This window comes from Megachile rotundata, chromosome 10 (genome assembly GCF_050947335.1).
Source record: "Megachile rotundata isolate GNS110a chromosome 10, iyMegRotu1, whole genome shotgun sequence".
In the NCBI taxonomy this organism is placed as follows: domain Eukaryota; kingdom Metazoa; phylum Arthropoda; class Insecta; order Hymenoptera; family Megachilidae; genus Megachile; species Megachile rotundata.
Window position 1 is genome coordinate 5,924,894 of NC_134992.1, and position 24,654 is coordinate 5,949,547.

Sequence of the window (24,654 nt, forward strand, 5' to 3'; positions counted from 1 at the left end):
GATTAATATACAGGGTGTCTGTGTTAAGTAGAAACAGCCCCGATATTTATTAAACGTTGCGAACATAATAATTGTTTACACGAATGTTATATGGTACGAAGAGTCAAATATATTGAGAGAATTGAATCTTTTTCACATTATTGTTATTATAAGAGATGCAGAATTAGTAGCTAGATTAGGTTAGGTTAGGACGAAAAATAGAAAGAATAGTCGAATATTAAATGCTCATAATTTGAAATTTTCGCATTTTTAAATCCTTGAATTTACAGATTTTCACATTTTCAAAAGACTTAATTTCAAATTCAGAAAACAATTTTTAACTTTACAAACGTTCAAATTTTCAAATTCCTAGTTTTCAAATTTCCAAATTCCTAAATTTCTAAAATATAGAATTTCTAAGTTTACAAATGTTCAAATTTCCAAATTCTCAAACTTGAATTTCTCGAACTCCTAAGTTTCTTTGTTCCAAATTTCTAAATCCCTAAATTGTCGAATTTCTAAATTTTCAAAAAGTCAATTTCCATATCCCCAGATTTCTAAATTCCCAAATTCTGAAACTGTTGAATTTCTCGAACTCCTAAGTTTCTATGTTCCAAATGTCTAAATCCCTAAATTGTAAATTTCTAAATTTCCAAAAGTCAATTTCCATATCCTCAGACTCCTAAATTCTCAAATTCTCAAATTACCAAACTTCTAAATCGTGAAATTCCTAAATGACATTCGCAAACTTCCAAATTTCTAAATTAAAAAATCTTCAAATTATCAGTTTCGTAAACCACCAAATTTTCAAACTACCAATTTCAAATTTCTAAACCCTCACATTCTCAATTTTCTAAACTACCAAATTTACCTTCAACTCTCAAACTTTCAAGTTTCAAAATCTTTCATTTCTCACTTTCTTAAATTCCCAAATTTTGAAATTATGTACTTTTCCAAATTCAACTACAAAATAAGTATTAAAATCCCCTTTTTAATGTTTATTTTCAAGCTTCCAAATTTTCGTACCAGTCGAAGATATAGAATTAAACTAAGATTAACCCTATTGTTTAAATGATTATCCCTATTGAATAAATGATATATTTAGCTCTATGTGCCAAATAACATACATAAACAATGTTACTTCTTTTTTCTTAAAAAAATAACAGGACTGTGATAACTTAGCATGGGCAGCCCTGTCCGTACCGAATTATGAAGAAGTAATGAAATTCCATTGCAGAACGTGGCGTGGATAGGCAAAGCGACGATAGTTCCCGAAGAGCGGACAGCGATTCGCATCCAGAAAACTGGACAGATCACGAGGCGAATGATCCACCGAATTATGTTCCGGGTTCCCCGCCAAAATCGGAGCAGCACAATAAAAGTGAGAGCTCTGACAGGAGGAGCAGACTTTTTACTCGCGATAGAGGTGCACCGGGTATCAATAAGTCGAAAAAACACAACCTCAGCGTGGATTTAAAACCGCCTGCCGATTTGAACAGCTCTGAGGTACAATTTTCCTCTCTATTTTTTTTAAATAATGTTATTTATAAATTTCTTTGTTAAATTCAATCCATTCATATTTGTATAAACTGTTTGGATTAATTATACATGAAATTCATAGATTTTGGTAAATTATTATTCCAATTTTAAATTTCTGAATTTCTGAATTTTAAATTTCTAAACTTCTAAACTTCTAAATTCCAAATTTTCAAATTCTAAATTCCAAATTTTCGAACTCAAAATTTCCAAATTTTCAAATTTCCAATTTCCCAATTTCCCAATTTCCCAATTTCCCAATTTCCAAAATTCCAAATTTCCAAATTAGCAATTTCCAGATTTCCAAAACTCCAAATTTCCAAATTAGCAATTTCCAAAATTCCAAATTTCCAAATTTCCAAATTCCCAATTTCCAAAATTCCAAAATTCCAAAACTCCAAAACTCCAAAACTCCAAATTTCCAAATTAGCAATTTCCAGATTTCCAAAATTCCAAAATTCCAAATTTCCAATTTCCAAACTTGCAAAATTCCAAAATTCCAAAATTTCAGAAATCCAAAATTCCAAAACTCCAAATTTCCAAATTTCCAAAATTCCAAAATTCCAAAATTCTAAAATTGCAAAATTCCAAAACTCCGAAACTCCAAATTTCCAAATTAGCAATTTCCAGATTTCCAAAATTCCAAAATTCCAAATTTCCAATTTCCAAACTTGCAAAATTCCAAAATTCCAAAATTTCAGAAATCCAAAATTCCAAAACTCCAAATTTCCAGATTTCCAAAATTCCAAAATTCCAAAATTCCAAAATTCCGAAATTCCAAAATTCTAAAATTCCAAATTTCCAAATTTCCAATTTCCAAACTTGCAAAATTCCAAAATTCCAAAATTTCAGAAATCCAAAATTCCAAAACTCCAAATTTCCAAATTAGCAATTTCCAGATTTCCAAAATTCCAAAATTCCAAAATTCCAAATTTCCAATTTCCAAAATTGCAAAATTCCAGAAATCCAAAATTCCAAAACTCCAAATTTCCAAATTAGCAATTTCCGGATTTCCAAAATTCCAAATTTCCAAATTTCCAAATTTCCAAATTTCCAAATTTCTCAATTTCCAAAATTCTAAAAATCCAAAATTCCATATTTCCAAATTCCAAATCCCTAAATTTCTATATTCCGAATTTTTTAATTTTAAATTTCTAAATTCCAAATTTTCAAATTCTATATTTTTGAATTTCTAAGAAACCATTCACGAATTCTCAAATTGCTAAACTTTCAAATTATTAAATGTCCAAATTTTTTATTTGTAAAATCCCAAAATTGTCAAGTTCTCAATTCCCTAAACTGACTGTCTTCATTCCCAAATTCCTAATTTCCTGTATCTTCAATCTTCCAAATCTTCAAAACCCTTTTTAGATTGTTAAATCTCAGATTAAAAATAACCTTATAAATTATCTTTTTCTCCTGAAAATAATATTCACAACGACATCATAAAAAACAAATAAAAATATACTTACAATTATTTCCTACTTTCAAAGTTGTATCTAAAAGAATGATAAGTATCACCTTTGCACGTCAAGGGGTTAATATGTACCCGTACTGTTGCAGCCAAGGAAGGCGTTAGTCGAGCAATTAAGCCGAGTTTTACCGGATGACAGTTTGCCAGATTCGGTGTCGTTGGTCTCGTTAGCTGACCCCGGTGGAGCTGTGCTTGCCACGAGACTTCAAGAAAGAAACCACAGGGTTCTGACAACCGCTTCTCCAGCGGACATTCGTGCCACGTTCACGTGCTTGGTCACGCGAATACAAAAATTGTGAGTATCGCGTGTACACAGTATTATATCATCGTAATCGATTTACGTGAACCTTTGAAATTATTAATCATGGATCAAACTGAAGCTAAGTGACTTCTGTGCTCACTTGTAATAAATATAAAACTTCTGGTTGCTTTTATGAAACGGTGATTCGGTTGATTAGGGTATCTTGCGTGATTTCTTTGATAAAATTTAAAGTAAACAATATTATTGTTGCGAGGGAAAATATGATCTTTCTTTCAAGGTTTAGATTATTTAATTTTTAAAGACTTTTTCTTCAAGCATTTTGTGTTTTAGATTTTTAGAGTTTAGCAGCTTTTTATGTGCTGAATTTTTAGATTTATACAGCACAAAATTTGTGTATTTTTAAGTTTTGAAATCTCTAAATTTATAAAATATATTTTTATAGTTTTAAATTTCGCAATTCCTGATTTTGAAATTTCGGAATTTGTTTACAACGCATGAATTTTTCAGAGTTACAAAATTTTAACTTCTTCGATTACCAAATTTGTAAGAACCAAAAATTGCTATGCTTTCAAATTTTCATATTTCTAAATTTCTGAATTACGGATTTTTCAAATCAGATTGCTCAATTTAAGAAACTTGAGGTTATCGAATTTTCATATTTTCTAATTTTCTCATTTGGTCTCAATGTTCAAGTATACAAATTTTTACTAATCTTACAAACTATATATACAATGTATAATGCATTATGAGTGTTAAAATTGCCAAATCTCTTCATCATCAAATTTCCAACTTCCTACTACTCTCACATGCTATGCATAATACATCGTAGCAAGCATTAACATTTCCAATTTTCGTATTCATCAAATTTCTAACTTCCCAAACTATGCATAATATACCTTCCACATTAAAATTTACAAATTTATTATCAAATTCTCAGCCTCCTACTTCCACAACTTATATACAATGTTAAAACCCCTACTCTTTTCTCCAGCAAAGATATTCATCAATATTTCCAAAACGAATTACCTGTCTAATAAAAAGAAAAAGATGAACTAATTACGCTTAATAAAAGCAAGAAATTCTCTATTTGCAGTTGTAACAGTTCCGCAAAACCTCCAGCGCCCATTAAGGTGGTGATCGCTGGCGGTGACAGTTTCATAAACGCTGTGCTGCGTCATTACGTGGAGCTCCTCAGCTTCCGACCACCTGATTGGCAGAATTATCTGAGGTTTCTGGTCGTGCCTCTCGGTTCCAATACACTGTCTAAGTATCTGAGTTCGGTAGACGCGAAATACTCGATGCTGTTCGGCGACGAGTGGAAAGAATTGCTTGAAAGGGAAGGTGGTGGTGCCAGCGAGGGTGCGGCGAGGGTGTCGGAATATTTAGCAGTGGCTGGTACAACCTTACTGCTACCAATTGCCGAAGCCATGGTCACGTACAGGTACGACTTTTAAAAGGTTGGACAAATTTCCGGCTATTAAAGTGTCATAAAACTGATGGTACAATTGAAAAGCAGTGTCATGTAACCGGTGGTACGAAACATTCAGAATCTACGAAATATTCGAATGAAAATATGTATTGTTACAATATGTATATGTATATGTATTGTTACAAATTAATTTGCAGGGAAACAGACGACAGCAGTCAAATATTCATCCCGTTCATAAACGACGTTCGGGTAGGATGTCCAGACAGTAGTTCCTCGGCATCGGTCGATCTCGAGGAAAGTAACGTTACCATGTCCGGTTCCCCACCCTCGTTACCACCCCCAGGATTACCTGTACCACCTCCTGGAAGATTAACACCACCCAGCAGCCCCAATGTTGGTCAACCTTCGAGAGAAGGCTGGGAACCGGTCGAGTTGCAACTCGATTATTGGAGCAAACAAACGCAAGGTGAAAAAGGAAAGAACACTTTGAGGCAAGCGTTCAGGGCCTTGCATGTTCAGAGACTTCCACCCTTGGGAGAAACCCCTGGTCATCATCTGTCCATGAATTACACCACGAAGGAGAAGAAACAGAAAAGTACGTGCTGATATAAGGGATATATAATCTTCAATTCTATCAGCGTTGTAGATTTATGTGTAAATTGTGGAAGGTTTTAAGCATATATTGGTTTTGAATGATATATGAAATGTGGAAGGATGTCAGATGTAATAAAATGGCATTTGGTATAGTGGACTCTTCTTATATCGCTACAGGTAGGGTGTAAGTGCGGGGAATTCTTGGACTGGCAATATAGAAAGAGTTTCTTCTATTTACCTGTTGAAATTTTATGTGTAGGCTCTCAGTTGTATATGTATGATACATAACATATTGTGCTTAATCATACTTTAGTAATCTAATACTTGGCTATATAATGCGATGTTACAAAATGCGTTGTTATACAAGACGGTACATAACATACAACGTGTGGTCATATAATATTTGGCTTATTACTAATAAGCTATCTAAACGATGATATTTAACCTGACAAACTAATAAATAGCAATTTAATGCAATATACAACGTATAACACTTTAAATTTGAAAGTTTGTAAATATACAAATTTTAAAACATTTAAATCCTTTAACCTGAAAATTTGAAAGTCTAAATCTTAAAATTTTGTATATCTCCAAATGCGCTATAATGACAGAACATTACTGCATATGTGAAAGTATATGTGAAGTGAAACTCGCTCAACCGGTAATATAAACGATGGCGATATAACGAGTTTACTTTCTACGTACGTGAAAATTGAAAGTATAGATCCTTATCTCATATCTAGGTTCATTTACTTAAAGTAGTTAATTTCTCACTGTTATGAGTTCGGATTAACGCTGAAAGGATTGACAGGAGAAAATTGTGTAAAATTGTGAAATTAATGTTTATAATGTTATTTTTGTTTACAGTAATGAGACTGGGTAAAAAGAAAGAGAAAGAAAAGGAAAACGAGCCAAAGAGTCAAACGGTCGAAGGCGTGACGCGACTTATATGTTCTGCGAAAACTCACAACATTCCATTAAGAGGTAAATACTCAATAATTAAATCACGTCTTGTAGTCTTTCGCTGTAATTAATAAATGAAGAAGTATGTAATTCATGTCGTTTGAGACAAGAGTTTCTTATATTTGCAAAGTTTCATATTTTAAAATTCTAAAATTCAGTAATTTTTCAATATTTTAATATCTAACCATTTTTAATTTCAATTTTCTAACTTACATTTGCAAATTTGTATATTTAAAAATTTTAAGAACTATGAATCATCACGTAATTGCACAGTAAATATTATCTAGTTAATTATCTATAGAAGACTTTAGCTGATTAATTACAGAAAAGAATAATTCATTTAAGTATGTACATATTTTTATACTTAATTGTATTATTCTCTTCTGTAATTAATCTGTTAAAGCATGCTATACATAATTAACTCGATAATATTTAGATCTTTACTATGAAAGTAGGTGATGATTTCTAGTTCTTAACAATTGAAAGACATAGAAATTGAAAAATTTGTAAGTTTAAGTTGGAAAATTAGAAATATCAAAATAAATAAAATTTCAACGTTTAGATATTAAAAAATTACAGAATTTGAGAATTTTTAAATATGAAATTTTACAAATGTAGAAAATTTAACAATATGTAATCAACAACTTAGATTTTGGTTCCCCTAAAAATATACAAAGTTAGGAGTAAATTAATGTTTTTAAGATTTCCTTGTCATAATATAAAATTAAAGCAACATCATAATTCTTTATTCCACTCAAAGTCAGAACGAAAACTTCTGAAGATAATTAACCTAATTAGACGAAAGGCAATTAATCTGAAACTCACACAAATAATTTGTTTCTTTTCTATTTCAGTGAGCATCGACGGTACCGAGTGGTACGGTGTGAAATTCTTCCAACTATCAGCGCAATGGCAAACGCACATCAAGACATTTCCAATAGCTTTGTTGGAGTACAGTTCTCAGCAACAAGTTCCCAATCCTACGTAAACTTCCTTTTTCTGTACATGAGAGAGGCTAGATATTTTGCCGATTTCGTTTGTGTTCATGGATATTGCCAATTAGGATCATCAGCTTAGCTTACGCGCAGATCCGATAACCATCAAATCCTCGAAACCAAAAACAGCAAAAAAGAGAAAAAAAATACATAAGAAAACGCAATAGAGAACGAGTTTGAACAGTGATATCTGCTGCTTTAAACTGGATATCGTTGAAGCTGATTCAGGCAAGTACATTAAGTGCTGCTTTCTTTTTCAGTTTGGTTCCTCCTCTTCCCTTTTATTGTTTTTTCCTTCTGTTGCCTATTGTAGTATATAATTAACGGTTTCAACAATATTGTACATGTATCTTCGCGTAAAAGAAATTGTCAAGAGCACGTGAATAACCGGAGTGTAACAGTGGAAGTGGGTAACACATATCGTATTACAATTAACATAGATAATGATGATAATGATGATGGATTTCGTTGGTTGTGGAAATGCCGTATTGTTTGAAGCAAAATATTGAACTAAATGTCTCATATCGTTTTGAAGATACTCCCTAACTTTCAAATGTAAAATTTCTAATTTTCTTTTAATTACGTTCCAGTGAGGTTAGTTTTTTTAGCATCACTATAAATTAGAAAGGATTTTTTATTTGTTATGTCAGTGATGCATTAATTCTTTGACTACGGCGTTAGTTCTAAAGAATTTAAAAAATCAGTTTGTCAAGAAAAAATTTTAATAAACAAGAGTATATTAACGCTGTGGAGTGAAAGAATTAATAATCAAGAGAAGAAAGAATATTTACACTTGAAGGTTATGAATTATGTTATCGTCTAGAAGTATTTGATGGATGATGTGACCTGCGATTAGGATTTTTGTCTACGGTGGATCTGGTATCTTTGTATACTTACAAAGTATCTTTGTATATGTACAAAAGTTAGCACCATAAGTATTATTAAGGAATAATACAGGGAATTGCAAAGCATTGTAATTTTTATAAACTATGATATTGGAAACAGTGGATGCTTGAATTTGAGATATTTTCATAGACTGAAGTCACCAAATTTCTACATTTTTAAGTTTCTAATTGACTAAATTCCTAAATTAACAAATAACCCAGTTACCAAATTACTAAATTTCCAAATTTTATATTAGCCAGGCAATAATTTAAAGAATAGCTTCTAAATTCCAAAATTGCTGAATTTGAAAATTTCCAAACTTTTGAACTTGTCAAGTTTTCAAAACTCTCAATTAATAAATTTTGAAATTTCTAGATATACAAATTTGTCAATTTTCCAACTGTTGAAATTGTAACACATATTTATAAATTTCTAATACTCCTTATTTCCAAATTCTTAAATTTTGGAGTCCACAAATTTCTATATCACTAAAAACCCTAAATTACCAAAATCCAAACAATCAAATTTTGAAAAATCCCCGTTCCAAAAATTCTGTAACTAAGCTTGCAAAATTACCAAAACTTCCCAAATCAAAAAGGAATGCATAAAAGAGGCAAATACTTTGAGACGATAGCGCATATTCGAAACGATAATAAAAGACAGTAAAAGTCTGAAAACAATCACGTCTGATATCGATTTTATAAAAACGAGTAAAACAGAGCTGTTCAAATCGGATGCTCCTCTTTATCCCCGAGCCCACCCTTCGATGTAAATATAGGATTTTTTAAAAGGACAACAAGCATAGAGAAGCATCGGTTTTATCGCGGGAACTGATACTGCTAAGATAGATTTTTGTCTAAATCGCACGTCTAAGCGTTAAATTATGTATTTATTTAAATAATGTATTCTATACGATCGCGTGTGGAGCATCATATAGACGTTATCGAAGAAAAAAGTCTGTGATACAGGCAAACATTTCTCTTAGCGCACAAACCGTTGTTTAGAGAAACATGTGACTGTGTAGTTTGCAACAATCGAGCGACAAACAGCTTCGCGTCTCCTCTAGAAAAGGGAAGAAAAATGAAGAAAAGGAAAAAAAGATGACGACGACGACGACGATGAATAGAGCTCATTAGTTGTTATACTCCTTTTCTCGTTTAAGATTTTGAGGTGCAGATGGTGGACAAAGTAGTGGAAACACTTTTTAGTAATACATATTTTAAATGAGAATATTGTTATAAAAATTTATTGTGCGGGCAGTGAGAAATGGAGTAGGTTTTTAGGGGAAATGGCAGCAGGGGAAACTTATCTAATTTTCAAATTTCCAAATTTTCAATTTACCAGTTATTCCAAATTCTAAATTTTTAAATTCTCAAATTTCCAAATTTCCAAATTTCTAAATTTCCAGATTTCTTCATTTCTAAATTTTCAAATTTCCAAATACCTTAATTTCCCAATTTATTATTTTCTAAATTCTCAAATTTCCAACTTCCTAAATTTCTAAATTCTCAAATTTCAAAATTCCTACATTCCCAGATCTTTAATTTCTCAATCTCTGAATTTCCAAATATTCATTTTCCCAAGTTTTCAATTTTTCAAATTTGTATATTTTTCTAATATATAATTTAAATTCTCAAACTTATAAATTGTCAGATCCCCAAATTCTTGAATTTGCAAATTTACAAATTTCTCATGTTTCAAATTTTCAAATCCCAAAGTTTTCAAACTAATAAAATTCTAAACACAAAATTTTATAAATTCAAGAGTTGACTTATTAAAAATCACTATGTGATGGAATATCAGCCCCCATGCCGCCATTTTCCCTAGCCCACACTCGCAATACACATAATACAACAACAAAAATGTGAAACTTAGTTCATTTTTAACTAATACATGTTTATTACATATTTGATCATGGAAATTATAAACGTTCTCAAATAAAATTCTACGAATCTTTTCTCAGATATAAAACAAGAACGTAAAGTCACAAAAATCAACAGAACATTAATTTCCTTACCTACTCGCCACTTATTAATGCAATATCGATACTTTGGTATCGAATAATTTTAATTCTTTTCCTCTGTTCAATCGATAAAATTAATTTTAACATTGTCATTATTCAATACAGTATTGATGAGAGTTATTATAAGACTTTGATAACCCAAAAATTGGAAATAACGTCCATAAATTAATTCGATTAAAAATTAAATCGATCAGACTGATTTATGGAGAAACATAGTGTGTCCCATTATTTTGTCCATCTTCTGTACTTTTTTTTGTATTCCATTTTATATAGACTTTTAGCCCCAGGCTGCTGCTAGTTTAAATACTCTATTTTCGTATTTTATTATTTAATAATTTTATTCCTCTTAGACACGACCTTCTTCCCTGACTTCGATCCAGAAGTGATATATACTCATTCGCAATTATTATTTAGAGGTACAGTTAAACATAGACGATATTTACGCGTTTTCGATATGAAGTCTATTATATAGTATCGATAGCTGATACGATTAGTTTTGCATCCACGGAAGATATATCTCGCGGATTTTTGAATTTGAAATTTATTACGTAAGTAATTTATGAGAATTAAAATTAAATTGGAATTAAATTTTGAGATTTAACAACTTGTGATTTTTGAAATTTAAGAACTGTAATATTTCTAAATTTTTTTCTGGATTTGTAAATTCAAAAATTTGTAAATTATTAAGTTACAAAGTTTGAGTTCCTGATTTTGAGAAATTATGGAATTGGATTTTTGTAAATTATTAAATTTGAAAATTATCAATTTTCCATATTTGGAAATTAAATTTCTAAATTTGAAAATGACTAGATCTCTAAATTCAAAAATTACTAAATTTCGAAATTTCAGTGTGTGTTTTTCAAATTTGTAAGTTTGTCAATTTCAAAATTTGAAAAGTGTGAAATTTCTTCATTTTTAACAACTAGTTAATAAATCTAGAAATTTACAAATCACTAAGTTCCTAGATTCGAATATTTGTTACTATGTAATTTCTAAATTAAAAAATTGTAGAATTTATAGTTATGAAAGTTAAAAATTTTCCAAATTTCTGAGAAGAATTTATGGGTTTAGAAATCTGTAAATTTGAAGGGTTGAAAATTATTAAATTTGTAAATTTGAAAACTAAATTCTTAAATTCCAAAATTTCGAAATTTTCAAATTTACGAGCTTGTGATTTTTTAAATTTGTGATATTGTGAATTTCAAAATTCACCAAATTGTTAAATTTCAGTATTTGTACTTGCATAATTTTTAATATAAAAAATGTTCGAATCCATGATTTTCAAAATTTAAAATTTTCATAATTCCTATTTTTCTAGAAAGAATTATGCCTTTGGAAATGTGCCAATTTTAAAATTTCTAAATTTGAAAATTATCAAATTTTTAAATTATGAAGTTACCAAATTTCTACATCTGAAAATGTCTAAATCTTCAAATTTAAAAATTTGGTAATCTGTCATGACACTTCACTGCATAACAACAAAATCTTCAGTAAACCCTGTAAACTTTTTTTCTTTTTTCCACAAAACTAACTAAAATAAGCCCAACAATTGATGAATTAGCGAGATATGTCAGTGGACACGAAAAAGCATCAAAAAAATCGTGAAACAACATCAAAATTGAAACACTCGTTCCCATTTCTACATTTCCTATCATTATTTTTAGTAATAGTTACCTTTACGTTCTTTCTGTTGTTATAAACAATCAACGACTGTATTCTACAGTTCGATCACTTGAATTTCCCTAACGTTTAGAAGAAATCATATCACGAGAAACAATACACGATAAGAAACTAAACACTTTTACGTGGGTCTTAAAAAGAACGAATGAGAGCGTGTGCGAGAGAACATTTAGTATTTCCATCGAGGAAATAATAAGCGTAGTATCTTTTAACTTCCTCTTTTTATTTCTCTTTTATTCCTTCTTTTTTCTTTTAAATTAACAGCGAAAGAAACACAGACCACAGTGCTCTGCTGTTCTCGGCGATGTGTTAGCCGTCGCTCAGACTGCCTAATGCCAAATTGAGAGTGTGTGCGTGTGTGTGAGAGAGAAAAAGACGAACAGAAGGATTTGTCCAGACATATTCGAAGATAAGACTTCAGAACAGATATTCTGCGCGAAAAATGTTGCTGGCGATTTTTATCTATCGACAAGGAAAAATCAGATGTGAAGTCGATCACACGAACACACACGGGTACAATGGGCAACGCAGGTTTTCTTTAGGGCTGAAAATTGGTGAAAGGGGAACATCGCTCATTTTTACAAATTAAATATGCAGTAACAAATTTTTATTTACTTAATCAACTTTTTGTGGATTTTTCGCATGAAATTGCTGAATTGGAAATTTTTGAATTGTGGAATTACTGAATTTTTTTATATTCATGAATTGTAGAGTTACTAAAATTGCACATTGTCAAGTTTTCTAGTTAAAGTTTCATGTCATGAAATTTTCAAATTCGTTTACTTTTAAATTTTGTGATTTTCAAGTTTACAAACTTCTATATTTCATATTTTTAGATTTAAACAATTTCAAATTTTCGAAGTGACACACTTTAAAATTATGAATTCGAAAATTTTTGTATTTGATATTGTATTTGATTTTTGTATTTTAATATTCGATAATTTGAAAATCTGATTTAACAATCTGGAGATCTAAAAATTTATGGATCTAAAATTTGAAAATCTAAAAATCTACAAATCTACAAGTTTGAATACTTAAAAATCTAAAAATTACAAATCAGAAATTTGAAAACTTGACAATCTACAAATCTACAAATCTACAAATTTGAATTCTTGAAAATCTAAAAGTCTACAAATCAGAAATTTGAATACTTGAAAATCTACAAATTTACAAATTTACAAATTTGAAAACTTGACAATCTACAAATCTACAAATTTGAATTCTTGAAAATCTAAAAATCTACAAATCAGAAATTTGAATACTTGAAAATACACAAATCTACAAATTTGGAAACTTGACAATCTACAAATCTGCAAATTTGAATTCTTGATAATCTAAAAGTCTACAAATCCACAAATCTGAAAGTTTAAAAATTTGAAAATCTAAAAGTTAAATCAACGCACCCTGGGAATATTAACAGTAATAAATTTGAGTGTCGAAACGAGTGATGTTCCTGCGCCGCCATTTTCCCCACGAAAACCTAACGTGCCGCGTACTCGCCAGTGTACATAATCCCCTTTCATGTTCTTTGCTAGTCCGCAATTAGTTTGTAACGAAACATGTGCAAACATAGTCTTACATTTTACAGTTTTTAACGGCTCAGAGCAATACCCGTTTGTTACGGATTCCTGGCGATAATAGTTCACTTTAACCCTTTGCACTCGGACGTTTCTAACGAACGCTCAATTACCTAATTTCTATTTCTATTTCATGCAATATTTGTTATTAAGAGTGTCAACGTTGAAACGATGATTGTTATCTCACGAAACGTAGGAAGAATAGTTGCTAGAACCGGTATAACGCGTTTCGGTATCTATTCGAAGGCATTCGAATCGAGATTCATGCCCGGAGGGCGTCATTGGAGGGCAAAGGGTTAAAACTAGCAGTAGACAGCGTGATGTACATTGCGATCGTGTTAACGTTCGTATATTCGTTTGTAGAATGGTAAAATATTGAAAAATTTAAGGGATCTTTCATTTTTATATTTTACTCTTATGAGGTTAAGTTTCGTTTTCATGACAGTGATGGGCTCGATGATTCAGTTAGGTGCAATTTGCAGCTGGGTGACATTGGATACCTAAAAATTTAGGAATTTGATTCATTTTTAAAAAATATTGAATTATTTTTCAAGAAATATTGAAATGCAGTAATTCGCAAATTTTATAATTTGGGAATTTGGAAATTTAAAAATATAGATGTAATTACATCTATATTAAAATATAGATACACTTTTCAATTTATATAGAGTTTAAAATTGTTAAATTTATGAATTTACAGTTTATTGAAGTCTTAAGTTTGTTAATTTTTAAGTTGTTTAAGTTTATTCATTTTTAAGTATGGAATTTAGAAGTTTCGAGGTTTTGAGGAATATATAAATTTCAAGTTTTCACATTCAGATATATCCAAATTTGGTTATTTCAAAATTTGAAAATTTAGAATAATAAGTAATTTGGAATTTGAAAATTAAACAATGTCGGGAAAATAATTGAAAAAATTGTTGAACATGCAACTTCTGAAATTCCATAATTTTCAAATTTGTAACTCTAGAAATTAAAAATTTATTAATTTGTTACAATAAAAACTCCAAATTTTCAAATTAAAAAATTTATAAATCTGTTTACCAGAAATCGAAAAATTAAAAAATTCAATTTCCTGAATTTTTAAAATTTTAAAATTGGAGAAATTAAAGAATGTTTAAATACCGAATTTCTAGTGTCAGTTTCCAAATTTGTTTAATTCTTGAATTTTTAAAATTGGCTACGTTAACGTCCATCACTGTCCATAACATACGTTTTATATTCGCCAACAATAATTGCTAAAGATCGACGTTATACATATATAGATAGTAGTATGTGAATTGTAAAACGAGTTTGTCGTGAACAAATAATACCGGTATATGTCAGAAAAAAAGCGAGAAAAAATGGTTGTATATTTAAAGCAAAAATTTGATACACAGAAGCTTAACCCTTTCGCTACTGAAATGTTTAGATCGCGTTAAAGATACTTATGTTAAAAAATACTTCGTTGCAAATAAAATGATACACTTTACGTTCATGTATTATAATAATTAACACGCTTTAATATGCGAACGCATAGAAGTATTTTCTAGTAACAACCCTATAACGAAAGGGTTATAAAGTAATTTGTAAACGAATGGCTCAAAATAATTGAAGATTCATGTGTTTAAAAATCATTTCTTTTTATAATAATTTAAAAAAATATAATTCTGTTACACGTATAAATATTTATAATTACTTGTTGCTGTTTAATTTTATTTATTGCATTGAAATGTCACGTTTTAATTTCAAATTTTTTAAAAAATTAATATTCTTTCTAGAGGCAAAAACTTCTAGTATTGAAGAGTTAATATTAGTGAACAAAAATATTTCGTTTTGTTCGTAAACCCTTCGATCCCGAAAAATCTAGTATTTAATAAATTTCTTAATCAAAATTTTATTTATAATATGGTAATTTTGTTGAAAAGTTTGTAACTTTATTTAAATTAGATTTCTAGATCGAGGGGTGTGAAAATGCACCTGTGGCTAATAATGCGCTTCGGTTACGTGAAAGGGGCAGACCAAAAATATCAGGCGGTATCCGCAGCCTATTAGTTTCGGAGATATTAATTAAAAGCTTTCAGCATAATACATAGAATCCTATACTGACACAACCATCTCCGGTAACTACCGTTGCAGTAGTGCCCTCGACCTGAATATCTACAGGGTGATACCCATATGTATCAAACATATTTCGTAAACTGTAGCTCACGTTTACTTTAACCTCGTTTTACTCGTTATGGCTGCATACATGATTTTCATTTTTTATGGAAATAACAAGCTATATTCGCAAACAACTTTGTTACTAACAGAAAGAATTTTACTTAAGAGTCGACCTATAACAAATATCTTCTGTTTGTGAATTTGTGAATTTGCCACTTATACATATACGAATAGAAGATAACATTTCAGTTCTACAAATATTGGACCACAGTTTGATTAGGTTAGGTTATATTTTCTGGGGAGGAGTCCCGCTTTAACGCGTTGATTGCCACGTCATCCATATATGGGTGACACTTAAGTTGCTGAACTGATCTAACATGAGTATTATTAAAAATTTTCCTCATAAAAAATTCTTGCATTAATTACATGCATCTATGAAAAAGAAATGTAATAAAATATTGTGAAAATATTTGGTAAAATTGATTAAAAATTAAAACATTATTTGATGCAATTTTCCATTGTTTCAATGTGGTAGTCAATGTGTTAAAGCACGGTAATTGAAACATTGAATTTTCACTTACCAAAAATGAAAGATACTAATGCAATGGGCAATGTGGCAGTAAAATTCTTAGTGGAGCACCCTGTAGATACTCAGGTAGCTTCCTACAGTGTCATCGCTCCTCAGTAGCTACTGCAGTTATGTTATCTATATAAAAAAATTTCTATGCGTTATAAAAACTTTTAATTAATATCTCCGAAACTAATAGACTACTACCACTTAATATTCTCGTCCCTTTTTAAAAAGATCACTCTCCTCGTGAATTCCCACGTGAATTCGTAGTTTCTCGGTAAAAATTTGAAAAGTGCACAAGAGTTAAAGTGCAACGGTTTCCAAGCCAGCTTTCTTTCGGTACTTTCTCGGAAGAGACTTGCGACTCGTCCCAGTTTGCGAAAGCACTCGAAAAAATTGTAAGCTTTTAGAGAAGTATGCTAGCAGTCTGAGCAAATGACGAAAAGCCAGCAAAGAGGACGTTGTCGCATACACACGCTGTTTACTGTCTCGTCTTTGAATCATTCTAGATGATTCAGCAATCGAACCTGCCATAACATGTACATATATATGTTTATACAATACACGTATGAATATACATATAGATATTATATGTATATATAAATATACTCCCACAATTTGATAACGCTGCTTCGCAGTTTTGCACAATATCGTTGTTTCTAGAAGATTGCGTCTCCTGCTTGCAAAGAAAATTGCTGATATGAAGGTAAACTCCATTTATTTGAAAATTTATTCAGGGATATATTGAGTGGATCGGAGGATATATTTTTATTATTGGAAACTTCAATTACTATGTTTTGGTATATTTTAGTGGTAGAGTGAATGTGGTGGACTCTCGGTATATTGCCACATGATCATGCGTTATGGAAATATCAGAAGATATGTTTATTGTAAGGGTTTAAATATTATTGAAAGTTTTGATGAAAATTGGGAAAATTTTGTGGTAAATTTTAGTGGTAGAGTGAAATTGACTCTCAGTATATTGCCACATGACCATCCGTTATGGAAATATCAGAAGCTATATCTACAAGTGTTTAAATATTACTGAAAGTTTTGATGAAAATTGGGAAAATGCTGTGGTAAATTTTAGTAGTAGAGTGAAATATAGTTGACTCTCGCTATATTGCCACATAATTGTGCCATATGGAAATGTCTGAAAATCTATTGCAAGTATTTAAAGATTTTCAAGATTAATGTAATTGTTAATGTAATATCGATAGTATTTTACTGTTCACCGTTATTGATTATTAATTTTCAATTTCTCAAAATGGCAAGTCGCATATTACTAAATTCCTAATTTCCTAAAAGTCCCTAGGTACATATTACTCCAATTTTCAAATCTCCAAATTTTTGAAATACCAAATTTCTATGTTCCTAAATTTTCAAATTCCCGTATTAAGAAATTTTCAAATTTCCAAATTCGTTAGTTACTAAATTTCCAAATTTTTTAATTTCTTAATGGGAAAATGCCAAAATTATCAAATTATCAAATTACTAAATTCTGAAGTTATCAAATCTCCAAATTCCAAAATTTCAATGTCATCAAAACTTGAATTTCCAATTTCTAAAATTGTCAAATCTTCAAATTCCAAAATTTTGATGTCATCAAATCTCCAAATTCCAAAATTTCAATATCATCAAATCTTCAAAAAACCAAACTTCAAATCTAACAACCCTCCAAATTCTCAAATCTTCGAAATATACCATCTACAAGAATTTGAATATCTCTAACCCTATAAATGGCCATATATCGAGAGCCCACCATATTAAAACTCTTTCCCCAAAATTTACTTCTTCGCTCTTCTTCAACGTAAATTGTTATAAATTTTCTCCACAAGAAGAGATCAACGAGTTCCTATTTAATGTACACATATTCCGAATACATTTAAATAAATGGAATTATAAAAAATATTAAGTAAAATTCGAGACTGCGTGTTATACATATTTTGTCGAGCTAGATAGGAGACGCAATCACGAATCGCCGCTGTTCACGTTGAAATGGGTTATGCTGAAATTAACATTACAACGAAGAAACGTTTCAGCGATACCGTTTCAATGACACCGATTTTGACCAACATTGTGTAATCGCAGACATGCAATATTCATTGACGTATACTGCCGTTCAAAAGTATTAGGTGATCGCATATCAAATGACCAATATCGAAATGTGGACCGATATGATGCAAAATGTGGACTAATTTGATAACATAAAACAGTGCCAATGAACGCTTGTGCTACTTCAACTTGAAACAAAAATTCAAATATTTATTTTAGATTTTTAATCTTTATGGAAATAAACTATACAAATTTTCTATTGAATTATGTATTTAGATATTCAATATTATATTTAATGTTTAATAGTTTCTTTTTAATTTCGTATGTTTTGTAAATTTTTTAATCTTGTTATTTCAGAATCTGAAAATTGTGGATTTTTGAAGTTTTTTAATTTACGTTTTTAGAAATTTGAAAATTTTGGAGTGGAAGAACATAAAGGTCTGTTTTGGGAAATTTCGAAAATGATTTGAGAAATTTGAGAACTAGGTAAGTTAAGAAATTTTGAGATTTAGAGCTTTTGTAAACTTGTAAATTTAAAAATAGAAGTTTTCAGGAATTTTGAAGTTTGAGTAGTTTGGATACTAATTTTTCAGATTTTGAGAATTTTTGAACTTTGTATATTTGAAAATTTGAAAATCATAGAATTTAGGCATTTGGGTATTTTTAAATTTGAGAATTTAGTAATTTAAAAGTTTAAGCCTTTGAACATTTTTCAATTATAAATTTAGAAATTTGAGAATTTCTAATTTTGCGTATGAATTTAAGAATTTATACTTTTGAAAATTTTCAAACACTATACAACTACAAATGTGACTATTTAAAAGTTTCAAAATTAAAAAAGGTTTTGAGAATTTAAAAAACTAAATCTAAGAAAAATTTCTTTTAAAAATGATAAAAAATATTAAAAAAATAATTAACATAATTCAACGGACTATTTTGATAAATTATTTTCAAGATCTACATAAAACTACAAAGCAGAAAAGCATCAAATCTCGCATTCTCCATATTTCCATAATGAAATCCATGGATATCCACACACAACATGCTTTCAGAATATAGAGTGTTACACAATCGTTTCACAACGTCAGTCAAATCGATGTTACTAAAACAGCATCCACGAAATGTATTCCTGTCTCGATGATTTCAACGTAACCCGATAAAGCACACTTGAATTCGCGTTTGTAGAGAGTCGTGAACGTATTCAGCACCGAAGCTGGTTTCGTTTGATGCACACTAGAAACGTGATAGTGTTGTAAACGATTTTACTGACGACAACCCACGAGCTGGCGCGTAGGAGGCGGACCCAAGGGTCTAAGTAGACTACAGAGGGCTCTAATTGGTCGGAACAACAAAATGGTTGCCCTGACCGACAGATAATGTACCGCCGTTGGGGCTCAAGAGGCGGATTCTTTCAGAAATTGATATATCTGTCAATTAATTTCAATGTCACGTAGTTAATCTTTTAATTCTTTGCATTTCTGTTTTGAGTGTGCCTCGATATTTCTATTGGATCTCATATAATGGATTGGTTGAATATATTTTCATTGATTTGTTAGTTATAGTAAATGAAAAATGTATTTGTCGCACACTCCGGGTTGTTGCAATTTGAACCCCTTTCTTAATCTATTTTGGTAGGTAAAAGAAATTGAGTGCCAAGAGTGAAGTCTGGTGACAAACTTAGGACTGATTTTTGGAACCTCTAGAAGATTGATACGTCCGGCCTTTGGACAGGTCTGATTTTCAAAAATATGCAAAATGCGATTTTGTAATTCTGATAGTTTGAAGCCAAAAAGAAACATTTTTTCATACTGTTTTTCAGAAATATTCTTTATATTCTATACTTAAGAGTCTAGTGGCAGATTTCACTTTAAGAGCTTCTTAAAAAATGTTTCGCACAAGGAGTGTTAAAAAGTTGTTTGTTGAACTGTCGTACGTGTCATGAGGGTGCCACGATGTTGTAGGGCTAGGGTTAGACGTAGGTCAGCTTCTTATGCGCCAGGAACAGTGTTAACGACAGTAGACAATACACAGTAAATAACCAAGTATTTGTACAGCTACCAATTGGTCAAAATATAAAAATGGACGCCTCATACGTACTTCCAGCAGTGGTACTATTAGCTCAAAAGGAATTGCTCACCAATTAGGCCAAAACAATGACAATCGTCACAAGAGTGAGTGAGATATTATAAAATGCCTAATGCAGTTGTTATTGCCATTATTATTCTCATTTTCCAAAATGTAACGCTGGAAGTGTTCACGATGGAAATACAACTTCTTTTACTTTGGGTCGATCTCACACCAACTTGTGGATTGTCGTCAGTACGTGTCGTAATGTTCCTCGGTCTTTCCTTCCGTTCCAGTTTTTGGTTACTTTTCCTTAGATTTCCTTTGCCAAATAATAGCTTGCTTGCGTTTTATAAAACCGTCGACTCGTCGAAGTTGTGTAACGAATAAAGCTTTGTTAAAACCGCGCGAGGTTTTACCCTACTTTAAGAAACACGTAAGTAAAATGCGTGTTTAAGACGATATGATGCAACTGTAATACGTACTCATGGTCTCGTTTGTTATTTGACAAGAATTTTGTTTTTGAACAGATTAAATCAATCTTTGTTGAAGATTGATCTTTGTTGATCTTTGCTGAAGATTGATTCAATGAAATTGAATTGTATAACTTTTTTAAGATTCTTTGTTTTAATAGACTTGTTCGTAAGGGATGAAATTTTTTCATCTGAACTCTGTATGAGAGTTTCAGTATAATGTAGAGCTACGCTTTAAATTATGGGGTTTTGAAAATTCTTTAGTTTACGATTCTCTTAATTTTCTAATTTTTCGATGTTGTTGTAAACCGTCATCTTTTCAAATTTTCAATTTTTTAAAAATTGAGAAATTGAGAAATGGGATACGAAATTTGAACTTTTAAATTTTCAAGTCTTTGAACTTTAAAGTTTTAAAATGAAGAAGGTTTAGTCTAAAAATTTAGAAATTTGAAAATTTACAAATTTGCAATTTTTTAAGTCTTTCCAGTTAAAAACTCATATTTCAAATATGCATATTTAAAAATTAAGATATCAAATATATATAATTACTTTATCTTACAAATTCTTATCGCATTATTGACCATAATAGATTATGGGTCATTCCACGCCAAATCGATCACTTTTGGAAGTCACCATCTCCGATTTTGATCTAATCGAAATATGTTGTAGTCCATGTGAAATTATGGGGGGTTTAAGTCATCATTTTGCCGGTTTCGAATTTGTTAATGAATGACAGGTCGTCAAAATTTGCAATTTTTGCCCGTTTTGGCGAAAATGGGGTTCACTTGGGAATTTTTTTCTCAGAAACTACTGAACCGATTTAGCTAACTTTTTTTTTGTTTTATTCGTGAAGGTTTGGGCTATTTTAAAATATTTTTTTTAACTTTGTCAATTTGTTATAAAATGTTGAAAAATTTAAACAAATTCTTTTTTTGCGTTTTTCTCAATGAGGGGCGTAAAGGGTTAAAATTAAAAAAAAATATGGTCATATTCTTTGAAGTTTGCCCTTTAAAATGAGCCCTTCAGAACGATGGAGCCTCGAAAATTGACGACTCTACAAGCTGGAAACGGACGCGGGGTACCCCCATTTCACATAGGCGAGTCGCGCGTTCAGCTATTATGATCGGTTGTTTTATATCACTGGCCTCAAAACTATACAAGAAGACTTCGTACGCGATTAAATGATTCTGTTGGTACCTTGAAAAGTCTATTGGTAATATGTTAAACTTAATTTTGAAGTAATATCATTGTGATCTGTTTGTTCGGTCATCAGTTTGAAAATGTTAAAATCGTAAAAGTTGTTAGGTTCTAGATAACATGACTAACAGAACAGCTACGACATGTAAAAGCAAAAGAAATTATATTAATTCAACTTATCATTTTAATAATTTCGATGTTTCTGCAGAATGGCAATCTTTTACAATAAGTCATGGTAAAGGATAGTATTGGAGGATAGCATTCAAAGACATGCAATGCGCACTAGCCCACAAAGACCGTTAAAAAATCAAATTCCCAATCCTACGGTTTTATTTGAATGGGCACAATCATCTTTATCAAACATAGCATTTAATTATGTAATACAAAATGAATATATTAAACAGGCTGATTGCTTACAAACTCATTTTTTAACGGCTTTATGAATAACAGGCAATGAAAGTTTGCAAAGCTTTGTGCCATTATCAAATAAACAAATGCTACGTAAAACTTGTCCGTACAATAATGATAGTCCAGTGTTTATTGTAATAAAATAGTTGTCATTACATTTTCCTGCTACAATTCCTAAGACTAACCCACATGATGGTGCACTCCGTACTTTTGATCATAATTCCTCTTATCCCATCCCGATTGAAGAAAACAATCTTATTTTGCAGTTTCCATCGAGTATTCATGCCTTTTTGTAGAACATAAATAATAAATGTAGGAACTAATATCTATAAATCAAATTACGATTAAAAAATGTTTCATTGACCAAGAGTGGTTACTAATACACTTTTTAAGGTACCAACAGAATCATTTAATCGCGTACGAAGTCTTCTTGTATAGTTTTGAGGCCAGTGATATAAAACAACCGATCATAATAGCTGAACGCGCGACTCGCCTATGTGAAATGGGGGTACCCCGCGTCCGTTTCCAGCTTGTAGAGTCGTCAATTTTGGAGGCTCCATCGTTCTGAAGGGCTCATTTTAAAGGGGAAGCTTCAAAGAATATGACCATATTTTTTTTTAATTTTAACCCTTTACGCCCCTCATTGAGAAAAACGCAAAAAAAGAATTTGTTTAAATTTTTCAACATTTTATAACAAATTGACAAAGTTAAAAAAAATATTTTAAAATAGCCCAAACCTTCACGAATAAAACAAAAAAAAAGTTAGCTAAATCGGTTCAGTAGTTTCTGAGAAAAAAATTCCCAAGTGGACCCCATTTTCGCCAAAACGGGCAAAAATTGCAAATTTTGACGACCTGTCATTCATTAACAAATTCGAAACCGGCAAAATGATGACTTAAACCCCCCATAATTTCACATGGACTACAACATATTTCGATTAGAGCAAAATCGGAGATGGTGACTTCCAAAAGTGATCGATTTGGCGTGGAATGACCCTTATACGATGATGATGCTAACAGGGGCAATTTTGGTACAAAAAGAATCAAATCAAAGAAACTTTCTATTTCAAAAAAAGAGGAAACATCAATGCTGTGATCATTAGAGGATTTTGTATTTTTCTTCAAATATATTTATCACCAATTTGCACAATTTCCTTTTTACACAGTTTTTGAAACAACGTATTGAACAAAAAAAATGGTAAAAGCGACAATACAAATATAAGGATAGAATTTTCATATATTTATTCTTTTTTTTCATTATGAAACTTTTAACACTTTGCACTCCGCTGTTCCCTCTGAGGTACATTTTAAATAGCAAAATAAAGTTTCGGAGTGCAAAGGGTTAATAATTTGATATTTGCCATTTTTATAATTATAATGAAACCAAACTCTATTAAATTTGAGCTATATTTATTTAACAATTTTAATTGTTAATAGTTTTGGTTTTCACGATTATTTTATGGATCGTAAACCATATATTATGGTTTACCCGACTTCAATTTATTCAATTTTGATTTATCCAATTTCGGTTTACACAATTTTCTAAGAAACCTATCTTCACTATAAACAATATATGTACTTCAAAAGTGGGCCATGAGCACGTTTACAGTCCGGAGCATATTCTATAAGCGTTTGCTATAATGTACTGTTCTGATCGGTGTATAGTAAATTTAACGGGCACGCAGGCCCAAGCTCAAAGCTTACAATAATTAAAAAGCAAAAAGAGGTGATTAATATATTATACGTGTTTGGTACCAGCGAATAAAAAACGTTTAAAAAATATTAAAAATGCGATCAATCGATTAGAGATACACATATGCAAGTTTCGTTATCATCGGTCTAAGGGTGCGTTCACATCGAACGAACAAATACTCGTTCTTCCTCGTCCTCGACAAAATTCAAATGCAAAAGAAAGCGATGTGATAAATTTTGTCGAAATGGAAGGAGCGTTTGTTCGTCCGGTGTGAGTACACCTTTAGACACACGTCGACAAGAGCTATACATGTACATACGATCGATATTCACTTGTTATCAATAATATTGGGGAGTTCAATTAAAAGGGCTGCTGTAAAACGTGTCGCAATTTTTCTTTTTCAGTTTGAACAATGGGACTTTTGCATCTGCGAGCAAATTCGTTTTATTCCCTTTTCTTTGTTGATGGTATTTATCGTTTAATTTATGCAATAAAGGAGGATCATTGGTAATCGTTGTTTTCATTCTGTGTCCAACCGTTGTTTTTATTCAACAGAATGTTTTGCAACCCGAATCTGATATGGTTGTGACAGTAAGTCATAATGTATTGTATGTAGAGGCATAAAATGCATTATATGTAGAGGAAGATACTTTAT

General features: G+C 30.8%; 1 protein-coding gene across 9 annotated transcripts in view; it reads left to right on the forward strand.

Moving 5' to 3' along the window:
* Positions 1-24,510, forward strand: part of KrT95D (phosphofurin acidic cluster sorting protein KrT95D) — a 109,908-nt gene extending 85,398 nt beyond the window's left edge. For all 9 annotated transcript variants that reach the window (XM_012298248.2, XM_076536519.1, XM_012298253.2 and 6 more), the window contains 6 exons: positions 1,217-1,485; positions 3,079-3,284; positions 4,345-4,692; positions 4,878-5,275; positions 6,142-6,258; positions 7,092-24,510. In XM_012298248.2, coding sequence (XP_012153638.1) covers positions 1,217-1,485; positions 3,079-3,284; positions 4,345-4,692; positions 4,878-5,275; positions 6,142-6,258; positions 7,092-7,225 — 1,472 coding nt within the window. In that variant the 3' untranslated portion in view covers positions 7,226-24,510. The remainder of the gene's footprint in view (positions 1-1,216; positions 1,486-3,078; positions 3,285-4,344; positions 4,693-4,877; positions 5,276-6,141; positions 6,259-7,091) is intronic.
* The last annotated feature ends 144 nt before the right edge of the window (positions 24,511-24,654 follow it).